Source organism: Terrapene carolina, unplaced genomic scaffold (genome assembly GCF_002925995.2).
Source record: "Terrapene carolina triunguis isolate 2854851 unplaced genomic scaffold, T_m_triunguis-2.0 Scaffold16, whole genome shotgun sequence".
NCBI classification, from domain to species: Eukaryota; Metazoa; Chordata; order Testudines; family Emydidae; genus Terrapene; species Terrapene triunguis.
This window is the reverse complement of record NW_020664367.1, coordinates 991,439-1,003,893: the sequence shown is the minus strand read 5'-3', so window position 1 is coordinate 1,003,893 and position 12,455 is coordinate 991,439. Positions and strand designations below refer to the sequence as shown.

Below are 12,455 nucleotides of genomic sequence, written 5' to 3'. Positions count from 1 at the left end.
AGCCAGAAACAACAGAGTTACTTGCAAATATAAATGTGTGTCATTAAAATATTACCTGCTGACCTCTATAGAATTGGTCAGCCAGAGGAAGCAAAGGTAGGGCTAAGTTATGAAGCGTTTTAAAGATAAAGACAAGAATCTTGTATTTGATGCACAGGTGAAGAGGGAGCCAGTGGAAGGACACAAAGAGGGGGATGACGTGGTCACAGAAATGAGCCAAGAAAATTATTTTAGCAGCAGCATTTTGAAAAAGAGTTGAAGGGAGCAAGTTTGCAGTATTCAATGCCAGAAAAGAGGAGGCTGCAATAGTCAAGATGTGAAATGATGAGGGCTCGGACAAAAGTTTAGTTGTGTGAGCAGAGGAAAAGCCATGAAATGTCATGAAAGAAAAAGCAGCAAGCTTTAGAAATGATCTGAATATGTGGGTCTAGGTGATAGGGCGAAGTCAAAGTTGACCCTCAAGGTACATGCCCGAGTGAAAAGGACTGTGGTGTTGTCTACAACGATGGCAAAAGTGTAGATAGAAGAGAGATTGGAAAAAGATTAATAACTCAGTTTTGGACACATTTCATTTAAGAAAATGACTGAACATCCAAAAAGATGAAAGGGAGATAATTCATCAGTAGAACTGAAGATCTGCATGTCATCACACAAAGATGGTAGTTAAAACCATGCTTGCAGTTAAGAGCAGATAGAGATGGGAAGAAGAGGAAGAGGCCAAGGACAGAGTTTTGAGGGTCACCCACAGATAGAGCATGTGTGTGTGTGGGGGGGGGTAGGAGAATGACCCATCAAATGAGACTCTGAAAGAGTAATCAGAGAGGTAAAAGGAGAACTATGAGAGGACTGAACCACAAAAGCCAACAGAGGACAAAATTTCAAGACGTAGGGAGCAGTCGATGGTGTCAAAAGCCACAGAGAGGTCAAGGAAAATAAAGGGCTGGTCTACACTAATGCTGTAAGTAGACCTAAGTCACACTACTTCAGTTATGTAAGTTACGTAACTGAAGTCGATGTAACTTAGGTTGATGTACAGCGGTGTCTACACAGCACTATGTCAATGGAAGATGCTCTCCCACCGACTTACCTTCTGCCTCTTGGGGAGGTGGAGTACAGACGTTGACAGGAGAGCGCGCTGCCATTGACTTAGCTTGTCTTCACGAGACCCGCTAAATCGACACCGCTGCATCAATCGCAACAGTGCCGATTTAGCCAGAATTGTAGACAAACCCAAAGACAGAATACAATCCATGAGATTTGACCAGAAAGAGGTCATGAGAGACTTTAGTGAGAGCAGTTTCAGTGGAGTGTAGAGGATGGAAGGCAGACTATAGATGGTCAAGATGGACATTTAAAAACTCCAGACAGTGGTTGCAGAAAGCATGTTCAATTAGTGTGAAGATGAACAGGAGAAGAGACACTGAGTATTAGTGGGGGAAGAGTCCAGGGTGGTTGTTTTTGTTTTTTTAAAATAGGGAAGACCAAAGTATGTTTGTACTGGGAGAAAAAGGAACTGGATGAGAAAGACAGGTTGAGGAGAACACCTAAAGAGGGAGTGAGAGCAGAGCTGGGAAAGTTACAAGAGGAGAGGAGATGGGGTCACCTGGGCAGAAAGAGGGGTTGGAGGAGCAGGGCAACAGTGACAGAGGTGAGTGCACTATGGATATAGTGGAAAAAGTGGAGTGGAGAAATCCCTCTGTATCTTACTGATTTTTTTTCTTTGAAGATATCCCCAAGATTTTTTATTGAAAGTGAGCAGGAAACAGGAGGGTGGAGGTTTAAGGAAGTAGTCAAATGTGGTGAAAAAGTATTTGGGATTGTAGGTGCAAGACGCAATAAGAGGAGCAAGAAAGCTGTTTGGCTAAGAAAGTGGCAGAACTAAAAGAGGAAAAAGAGTGAATCTATAGTGAAGAAAGTCGGTGTGACTGCAGGACTTTTGTCAGAGATACTCAGCAACAGGAGAACAAGAGTATAGAAAATAGCTATTTAGGTGTAAGGCAGGGCTGAGGGATGGTTGTCTCATGTGCGCTGTATTTCCTGATATGAGTAAATTAAGGAGCCAAGCAGGATATTCTGGTAATTTCCAGAATGAAGACTATGATACACATGCCTGAAAGTCAGAGATTTTATATATAGACACAAAAACCTATTTTACATATATCTTAAAATATGGCCTCTCTCAAAAGAACTGCTGCATCTGTATTTAATAGTAATGTGGACACACGAGGTATGGTAAGAAAAAAGTCCTATTAGCAAAGTAAGAATCTGCTCTTAGCCATGGGAATTATATACAGAACTGCAATAGATCTGATTTTATAAAGGCCAGCTAGTGATTTTTATATACACACATATATTACAGCATAATGTAGTTTTCAAGTATAAACTAATTTTACATCTAAACTTAGCCTTGCTACTTCAAGGTAGAGGGCATGAGCATAAAAATTTAAAGCTAGAACATTAGGGAGAGTTTGTTTTCCTCTGAATTGTGATTGTGTAAAGACAAGTATCTTCTATAGATCTGCAGACTAAAAGACTACACAGTTACACTTTTTAAAAAAGGAAGTAATGCATACAAATATACTAAAATGTGCAATGTTCTCAATTAAAAAAATAAGGTATTTTCACTGTCAATAAGTGCTTTCCCTGATCTATGTCAAATGTGCGCTAACTACTTATGCTAAACAATCTGTTTCACCTTGCATTTAGCTGTGATGCTCAGAGTACCTTTACCAGACCTGAAGAAGACCCCTGAGTGGTTTGAAAGCTTGTCTCTCTCACCAACGGAGGTTGGTCTAACAAAAGATGTTACCTCACACATCTGGCCTCTCTAAATTCATTGTTTAGGCAACCTAAAAGCTCTAATGAACACCTAAGGTTGCCCCCTTATGGTACAGGCTGTAAGACAAAGGTTATACACCAAGGTCTGTGCTTGATCAGCTCTGCTAGCAGGAATTAGATGCATCTTTCTGTAACATATCTATTCTCTCTAGAGCCACATCCCAGTGCTGAGAGGATGAACACTTAAGTATGATGCAGTCAGAGTTTAATATTTGTTCATAATTTACAAACACAAAAATCACAGGGCAAAGGATTCATTTTATGGTTCCTACCTTCTTGCATGCTTAAGAGCAATCAAGTGCACTGATATTCCCAGCAAATAAATTAAGACCTTTCAGAACACTCTCTCTGTGGTCAAACCCACTGTGGAGGTATTATGAAACCATTAAGTGTACTTAAATCATTGACTCCTGGGCATCCTGTAGACTCTATACAACTAAGTTCTTGTCTACACTACAGATGCTACAGCAGCACAGCTATGGCACTGCAGCTGTGCCACTGTATTGCTGTAGTGTAGACACTTGCTACAGTGACAGAAAGGGTTTTTCCACCGCTGTAGTTAATCAACCCCCTCGACAGGTAATAGCTAGGTTGATAGTGAGATTATTTACCTGTACAGTAACTTGATTTCCTCAAGATGTTTTGTCCCTATGGGTGCTGCACCATGCTCCCATGTACTCTCGAATGGAGACTGTAAATCAGTGTCCATGGGCCCATGCCTGGGCAGAGCAGTTCCTCATGCTCCCATACAAGGGCACATAGGGAGGTGCAGACCTGCCATCACTCAGTTCCTTCTCAATTGCGAAACCAGAGGCTCCACAGCAGAGAGGAAAGAGGGCGGGAGGTGGAGCACCCATAAGGACAAAACATCTTGAAAAACAGAAGTTACTCTATAGGTAAGTAACCTCTCCCTTTTCTTCAAGTATATGCCCCTATGGGTGCTACACCATAGGAGACTCCCAAACAGAAACTTAACATGAAGGTGGGTGCTGAGGAGGCAGATCCAAGACCGTTCGGAGGACCACATCATGTCAACTCTGGAAGCAGGTAAGAAAGCGTAGTTCTTGGCAAGCATATGGACGGAGGACCAAATTGCAGTCCTGCAGATTTCAGCTACGGGAACATCTTTTAAGAGGGCTATAGATGTGGAGTGTGCTGTCACTCAATGAGGGGGATGTATTCCAGCAATCTCACAGCGTATTAGGATGTAACCCCGAGACCCACTTCGACAGTCTTTGTGTGGAAATGGGCTGTCCCTTCATCCTTTCTGCAAAAGATAAGGCGAGAACCCTCCTGACAACTAGTCTCTGTAGGCTGGTTTCCCCTCTGGAGGCATGAGGCTTTGGATAGAACACTAGTAGATGGATCTCCTGATTAATATGGTATTCCAAAGAGACCATAGGGAGGAAGCGAGGATGGGGATGTAGTGAAACCTTATCTCTATAGAAGGTGGTGGGTTTGCCATGAGACCACCTAGTTTTCCCATTCGCCTAGCCGAACAATGGCTATAAGGAATGAAGTCTTGAGGAAGAGGTGAAGGAGAGAGCAGGTAGCCATTGGTTTGGAGGGGGATTTCCTCAGAACATTGAGAAACAAATTAAGGTCCCACTGGAGGGCTGGGTTCCATACAGGAAGAAATAAGTTGTGTAAGCCTTCAAGGAATCTGGTCATAGTAGGGTAAGCAAAAACTGAGACACTCTTGATGAGTGAGTGGAAGGCTGTGATAGAGGCAAAATGTACTCTGACTGAGCCCATTGAGAGACCTTGTGTCTTTAAATCCAACAGATAGTCTAGGATAGTCAAAATGCTACGGTTGATCAACAGACTCACTTCCAAATGAAGGGAAATACTGAGATTGTAGGTTTAAAAGTAGAACACCAAGAAAGAGAACCTAGTCTTCAACCAAAGGGAGGTTCTGAACTGCCATACTGAAGTACATGACCCTAGAGGATGTTCAAGATACAATGAGGGGCATTTTTAGCATCCAATCAGGTGCTCAAGGCACAGTCAACTTTTGGGATGGACTATCAATTATATTGCTTATTGCAAAGAGTAGCACCTGTAAGGCCTTTTTACCAGCCTTAGCATCACTAAGGCAAAGCCAAGAGGGAGGGGCGATCATGAGGAATGGGCCTGACTGTGTCCTCTCTGATATGCTGGGGTATGTGTCTCTGAAAAACAGGAAGTCTATCTATATTTGACTTCTGGTGTGTGTGTGTTGGGGCCCATGAGACTGCAGACTCTGCAAAAACACATCTGTATAACTAACTGCTTAAAAAGTACTTGCTTAATGTTTTTTCTTTGATTGACATGTTGTTGAGGTAACTGTAGCAGTTACTAACATAAAAGGGGTCTAAGGAATTTGGATTTGACTTTCTGGACATCTCTTGGAATCCCTGGCAACAGGTGGGTAGCTGGCCACTGGAAACTTGTCATTTGACCACTCGAGACCCCTCCAGACCATAGGTAACTATTGTTTGGGGCTGCTCTATAACTTATTGTGTTTGTATGTGCTTGAGACTAAATAAAGCAGAGACTCTGAGGAAAGGTCTTCTAGTGAGAATGCTAGAGACTAATAAAGAGCTGGCTTTAAGTGAAAGCACTTGGTTTTGATTTGTTTGTGTCAGCCATGTAGCAGACAGAGGCACTACGTCTCCCTGGGTTTATCCTGATACCACCTCACAGAGAGTAAAGTTACCAAGAGTTTTGGGTTTGGGAAACCCCTGTGTAACACTAGTCCATCAGAAATCCTTACTGAGGCTAAAAATTAAGAAACAGTTACATGGAGGATAAATGAACTGCAACTGTTGGTAAATAAATTAGCTGTTGATGGTCAAATATGCTAATATTCCAGAACGAACTGGACACAAATGGTTCAGAGCAAAGAACTTGTTTATCTCCTATTATGGAAGCCCATATGAAAACCTTCAAGGCTGACTCACTGTAGGGATAATGGGCTGAAAGCTTTCCTGACAAAATATTTCCTTGATAATGCAGGATGGAAGTGATGGGGTGTACCAGGCACTTTGTGGCCCGGTGCTGTAGGCCCTACGGGCTTACTGCACCCTGCCCCAGGATGGAGCAGTGGAGGTGGGTCCTCCAGGCCTGCCTAGAAAGGCTGCACTGAAGGGCAGAAGGCTGCCAGAGGGCTGAGTCACTGAAGACCTACTAGGCAAGGTCGACAACCAAAGAGGGCAGCAGGAGAAAAAAGATAGCAGTACCACAACCAGATGACAGGAAGAACTCACGAGACGTGAGTGTCTCCTGTCACAACCTGGTACTAGGGCTGCGGGGAGGAAGCCAGGGGAGGAAGAGGCAACAGGTCCAACCCCCTGGCCAATGATGAGTGACCACTTCAGACTGCAGTTTGCCCCTGAGGGAAAGGGCTAGATGAAGACTGGCAGTGGGTCACGGAGGCAAGGTGGAATTAGGGGATTGAGGTTCCCTGGGGAGGGGAGGACCCCGAGTGTGGGAGTACTGCTGCGGGCAGTACCCAGGAGAAGGGGAACCGCGGGCCGGGACGGATGTGGGGCCCAAATATAGTGGTGGAGATTGATAATGAAAGACAAATAATGACAGCAGGAGAGACACCGGCCAGCAGGAGGCGCTCTGAGGCTGGAATGAGCTAATTCCCAGACTGACCAGCAGGAGGTGCTGCAGCAGTGAGTGCTCGACCTGTTACAGGCCATATAAAAAGATTTTGCCCTTTGATGAGGTGGACACACTGCAGGAAGAAATGCAGGAGCCAAAAGAATGGGCAGGAGAAGAAGGTGTCTGACAGCACAAATGCATAGGAGGTGCATGCACCAGAGCTGGCACTAGAGACAGTGAATGAAATAACTGTGATCACATACGCAAATCTTGCTGAGGTGTCAGTGCACACAGACATTCCCACGGGGCCACAAGCTGACAGTAAAGAACCCACAAGGAGAACCAGGTGAAGACTGTGAAATCTTTCTACGCAGAGAGGCCTGGGAGAGAAACCCTGATCAGCCAGGGCAGAGACTGCTACATGCACTCCAAGTAGACAGACCTGGGAGAGAGAGACACTGAGAAACCAGGGCAGAGCCAACTACAAGCTCTACAGGCTGTAGGTTAATTTTAAAATTTTAAACTGGAAAATATAACTAAAGTCTATTTTTCAAATGCATTTATCGTTTCTTATGCACCAAATTTTTTAAAAAAGATTAGGATGCAACAACAACAACAAAAAATATGGTAAGCTCACCTACTGATAGGAGACGCCATGTCACAGCAGGAGTAGCAAAACAAGCAAACACATCATCTGTGCAGGCAAAGTGTGTAAGGTGTGGAAGAATCACAGACTGGCCACGGCACTGACCCCACATATACACATGACCACCCTGGGTTTTAGCAGCAGAAGTGTGAGCAGAATGGCAGGCTGCAATTTCTATAACTCTAAATTCACAAGCAAACAAAAACACTGGCATAAGGACAAAGTGCAGTGAGAAAGCTTACTACCACATATCTACTTCTGTAGGCTTGCATGCATTTCAAGTTTTATGGGAATATATTCCCCCTCCCCATCCATCCTCCCCTCACCATAAATGACAAAATGTTTCCATAGCATGCAAGACAACTGAAAATAAGGTTGTTCATTATTTGTACATATACGGCATCTAGTTACTCCTCTCAATTTTCACCCTGAAAACAGCAAATCAGATTTATCATAGAATATTTTACTATTTAATTAAAACCACATCAAAGTGCAACCATTACAATATTACACCTATTCTTAGCATTACTTCTAACTAATATGCATGCACATGTAGTAACTAAATTATTCTGTAGGCCATTTTTTAGAACATTTTCCAAATGAAGGGCCTAGATCCAAGGAAAGCACTAATTAAAGAACATTACCTCCCACACTTTAGCTATGTTAAGATGCTTCACTAACCCTAGAGATTGATTTTTAGGTTTTCAAAACTCCTATCACATTAATTGTTACACAATCCACTGTTTTGCAGTCTGAAGTATAACTTGTCTGATTAGTGGTGAAGTTGTGTATATATATATTTAAGACAAAATCTTGCAGCCCTTTAGTGTGAGGTAACACTCCCATGGTCATAAGGAACACAGGATTTGGCCAACAACCGATGAAGGCAATATATAACATTTTTATTAAAAGGCACTAAACATATTTGGACTGCAGCAAAAATGTTTTAAGCAAAAAATAAACACTGATGTTTGAAAAAAAGCAGCAAATTAAGAGGAAATAACACCACACAATATCAGATAGCAATTACCTCTTCCTTCTAGCTGGTGGAGACAGAAACAACTGTAAGAGTAGCATTACACTTTTTTAAAGTCTTTCACAGCAGAAAAACCAAAATGGTTTATTCAACAAGACCCTAATATACTCTAGTAAGGAACACATTCACATTTCTACTGATAGAAACACAAAGTATTGCATTATCCATAGAAATTATTCTATTACTGATTATCAGGAACTAAGACTGAGAAATTTGTAACAGCTAAATTTTCAGGCAGAAATATAATTTAATTCCCTCCAGCCTTCCCCTTGCTAATCTAGGACTATAAAAACATATAAGCAGTATTTAATGCAAGAGCTACAGGCAAATTGTAAATATCCACTCTTCTGACATTTTCCACATTTTTTGTCTGATCAATCTTAATGGTAAACTATTATTAACATAGCAAATAAATTATAAAAAGATAAGAAGCCTTGTTTTGATTGACTCAGTATACTGAAGTGGCAGCACAGCACCAATGACAGCATACAATTAAAACTCATAAAATACTCTGAGAAGTAGGATGCAGCTGAAGGAGAGAGAGAGACAGGAAACAGCCAGCCCCAGAATTTGTAGTCTCCCTTTCACATCTATTTATCATGGCAATGCATATGTTTCCAGCGAGGTCAAATTTTAACTTACAGATGTAAATGTCATCCAACATTAGAATCTCTTCAGGTTTAGGTCTGTGAAATAACCATAGCTAGCAATTACAAGTGATTTCTACCAAAAAAAGTCACTGTGATTTTGCGCAGCACTTCCGAGATTATTTTTATTTATGCCTGATTATTATAGTGTAAATATTACCTGTCCTTATCAACAGTAACTGGTGCAGGGTAAGACTGATTACTTTTATTGCCAGTGCCTAACTGACCATACGAATTGGCTCCCCATGCATACAGCTGACCTTCATCTGTTAGCACTAATGTATGTGCATAGCCACAGGCAACCTACAATGAATAACAAAAAAAATCTCATCTTACTTACCAGCAAATTAATTCAGACAAATAAATATATTTTCATATTGTTGATTCTATATCCAAGAGGATAAACACATAGGTACGGCCCTACCAAATTCACGGTCCATTTTGGTCAATTTCACGGTCATAGGATTTTAAAAATTGTAAATTTCAAGATTTCAGCTATTTAAAGTTGAAATTTCACAAGTGTTGTAATTGTAGGGGTCCTGACCCAAAAAGGAGTGTTGTATGTGTGTGTGTGTGTGTGTGTGTGTGTGGTGGGGTGTCACAAGGTTATTGTAGGGGAGGTTGCGGTACTGCTACTCGTGCACTGCTGCTGGCGGTGGCGTTGCCTTCAGAGCTGGGCAGCTGGAGAGCGGCAGCTGCTGGCTGGAAGCCCAGCTCTGAAGGCAGAGCCACCACCAGCAGCAGCACAGAAGTAAGGATGGCATGGTATGGCATTGTCACCCCTACTTCTGCACTGCTGCCTGCAGAGCTGGTTCCTCAATCAGCAGCTGCCACTCTCCGGCTGCCCAGCTCTGAAGGCAGCACAGAAGTAAGGGTGGCAATACTGAAACCTCCCGAAAATTACTTTGCAACCCCCCTGCCACTCTCTTTTGGGTCAGGACCCCCAATCTGAGAAACGCTGGTCTCCCTGTGAAATCTGTATAGTATAGTGTAAAAGCACAAAAAAGACCAGATTTTACAGTCTGTGACGCGTTTTTCATGGCCGTGAATTTGGTAGGGCTCTACACACAGGTAATACAACTTACAAAAATAATAAACACAGATCACACTATAATCGGGAACAGAAAGAGGGTGAGAGATTTTGAGCAAAGAAATGCATGTGAGAAAACCTGCTTATATTTTTAAAAAATTCACAAGCCAATAACCTTTTAAGAGCACAGTAAGAGTTAATGAAAAATGTACAAAAGAAGAAATAACAGAGGCACATTGAAACATAACAAGGGGACCTCAGAAGCAGGTGACGTGAGAGAGAACTAGGAGAACTTTACAAATTTTGCAGTAAAACTCGTATCATGGCATAAATTAAAGTTTGAAACTATGGGCTTGATGCTGTAAGCGCTTGCTACCAAGCGTAGTGCTAACTACTGTAAATAGTCCCATTTAACTATAGTATTAAATGCTACGGCTTCTATCCAGCTAAGAGCTTAAGACTTAAGTGTTTAAGCATGTGAGTAGTCCCACTGACTTCTATGGGACTAGTTATGTGCTTACAGTTAAACATATACTTAAGTATGCTTAAGTCCTTTGTTGAATCAAGGCCTATATCTAACTGTAAATACTTGGGACCTAAATCAGTACTTGTTATTACAGCAACACTTTCTTAAAAGGAGAAAAAGATAATGGAAAGTAGGAAATAATATTTTTCTTAATTATGCTAGGGACCTCTTTCTCCATTAGCATCCCCTCCCAGCTAAGCTATCTCTTGTGAGGGACCTTACCTGTGAATGGGAATTGGATAGAAAGCTATGTATTTTTATTTATTTATTTCAATTGCTAAAAAACATCCATCCAATGTTACAATTAGGAACCAATCTTCAAAAGACTGCTTTCCTAAATCCCCCATAACCCTCCACTGACAGATTTCTCCAGCACCATCTCTTGTAAATTCATTTTATTCTTCCTAGGAACAGCCAAGGAGAACAAGGGAGCCTTGGAGTGTGGCCTGGTGGTCAACAAACTTTGGCTTTGACAAACAGAAGTAGATGTCAATGAAAGATGAGAGTGCCAATTACCTTTCAAGAGGAACTAAATATATATTATAAAGATCCCTAAAATTCCTCAGATGAAATCCTGGCTCCACTGAAGTCAAAAGCAAAACTCCAATTGGGCTACATTTTCACCCTTCTGTCTAGTGGAGGGGAAAGTTCATTTTTCAGATGTATATTTTCATTATTATGTTTAGGTCTTTAACCAAACCACTAACGCCTTGCCTTCATTGAGTGCAGAATATTCCCTTTAGAATCTGCATTTGCCACATGCTATTTCTTCTGTTCATAAAAGGCTTGACGTGACATAATAAACATACCCGCTGCACACGAATGCCTTGCAAAGCAGCTATTCTACAGGGTGTTGGCTGATTACCACTGCTGCCCAATCCAAGCTGGCCATTACCATTGTAACCCCAGACATAGACCTAAAAAAGGAAGATTGAGATTTTAATTAGTTTGCTATGTATTTTCTTGAAATACACTTCTCTTGAAAAAAGAAATCTATTTTATAGTGTTGTAATGTGCAATTCTCTGCAATGACACCTCCAAAGAAACTCTCTTCTTCTTATTTTTAATTTTAATATTTTTGCACATTATATGGCAGGTCGCACCCACAGCTCCTGTTGACAATATCAACTATAAAGTGCACTAAAATTCTACCCCTATGTATTCTGTTTGCCCAGTGCAAGTCTTCAAGGAATATATCATCCAATACTTAGAATTTTTATTACATAGAATTGGACTACCAATAACTGTTCTGTTCCCTGGTATGCAAAGCAAGCTCTGCTTCTAGCTTCCTTTGTCACAGAGCTCATCTCTCGATTAAAAATTGATCCCAAAGGAAAACAAACAAAAATATCTTGAACTGGAAGAAGCAGGTCTTAAACACACGTGATATAGTTTGAGTAAACTATTAAGGATATTATTTTGAATACCTCAAAAAAGCATTTGGGGAACCATATTTCCCTACTCTGCTACCTCTTTAGTGAAAAGTGTTCCATTCATGTTTTATACAGCGAACTGCAGGTTTGACGAGTTTTAGCACATTAATAAACATAACTTATTTTCAATGACAAGAATTATGGACAAAGAAAAAAGCATTTTAGATATTTTCAGGCAAACTGGAAAAGACCAAACATGTGAATTACAAATAAGAGTAAATCCTGCATAAATGAATGTATAAGATTTTTTCAGTTTTTTTTACTGAGATCTAAACAAAAACTTCATAGGGGAAAATGACAGTTGCTCACCTTTAACTAGAGTTCTCAAAGATGGACTCTACGCATTCACGATCATGGGTAGAATGCTTCATAGCAGTGCCTGTTGCACTACTCTTGCACCCCCTCCTTCCCCTCCTCTCATTTTTGTTCCTGAACTTTCTGAGGACAAGAGGGTGCGGTTTTCCAGACAGCTCAGTTCCTGCACTGCCTCCTCAGATTCAAGAATATAATTAGGACTTCGAGGAAGACGCAAAGGTGAGCATGGAGCGGGAATGTGTAAAGTCCAGTTCTATGCACTGTACAATTCTCAAAGAACTCCACTCACAGATGAGCAGCCTTCATTTCTTCTTCAAGTAATCTGTACACCTTCCGACTCTTGGGATAGTTTGATAAGCAATACCATCTACTGAGGACATAGCTGGGACACAT

The 12,455-nt window shown here is 41.4% G+C and overlaps 1 protein-coding gene across 5 annotated transcripts in view; it reads right to left on the bottom strand.

The window, feature by feature from the left end:
• RCBTB2 (RCC1 and BTB domain containing protein 2) overlaps positions 1 to 12,455 on the bottom strand; it is a 70,235-nt gene that overhangs the window by 22,961 nt on the left and 34,819 nt on the right. For all 5 annotated transcript variants that reach the window (XR_003369770.2, XM_026651605.2, XM_026650850.2 and 2 more), the window contains 3 exons: positions 11,124 to 11,231; positions 8,919 to 9,061; positions 7,067 to 7,257 (listed from right to left, as the gene is read on the bottom strand). Coding sequence is in view for 4 of the 5 variants with exons in the window: in XM_026651605.2 (XP_026507390.1) it covers positions 7,067 to 7,257; positions 8,919 to 9,061; positions 11,124 to 11,231 (442 nt within the window). In the remaining variant the exon portion in view is untranslated. The remainder of the gene's footprint in view (positions 1 to 7,066; positions 7,258 to 8,918; positions 9,062 to 11,123; positions 11,232 to 12,455) is intronic.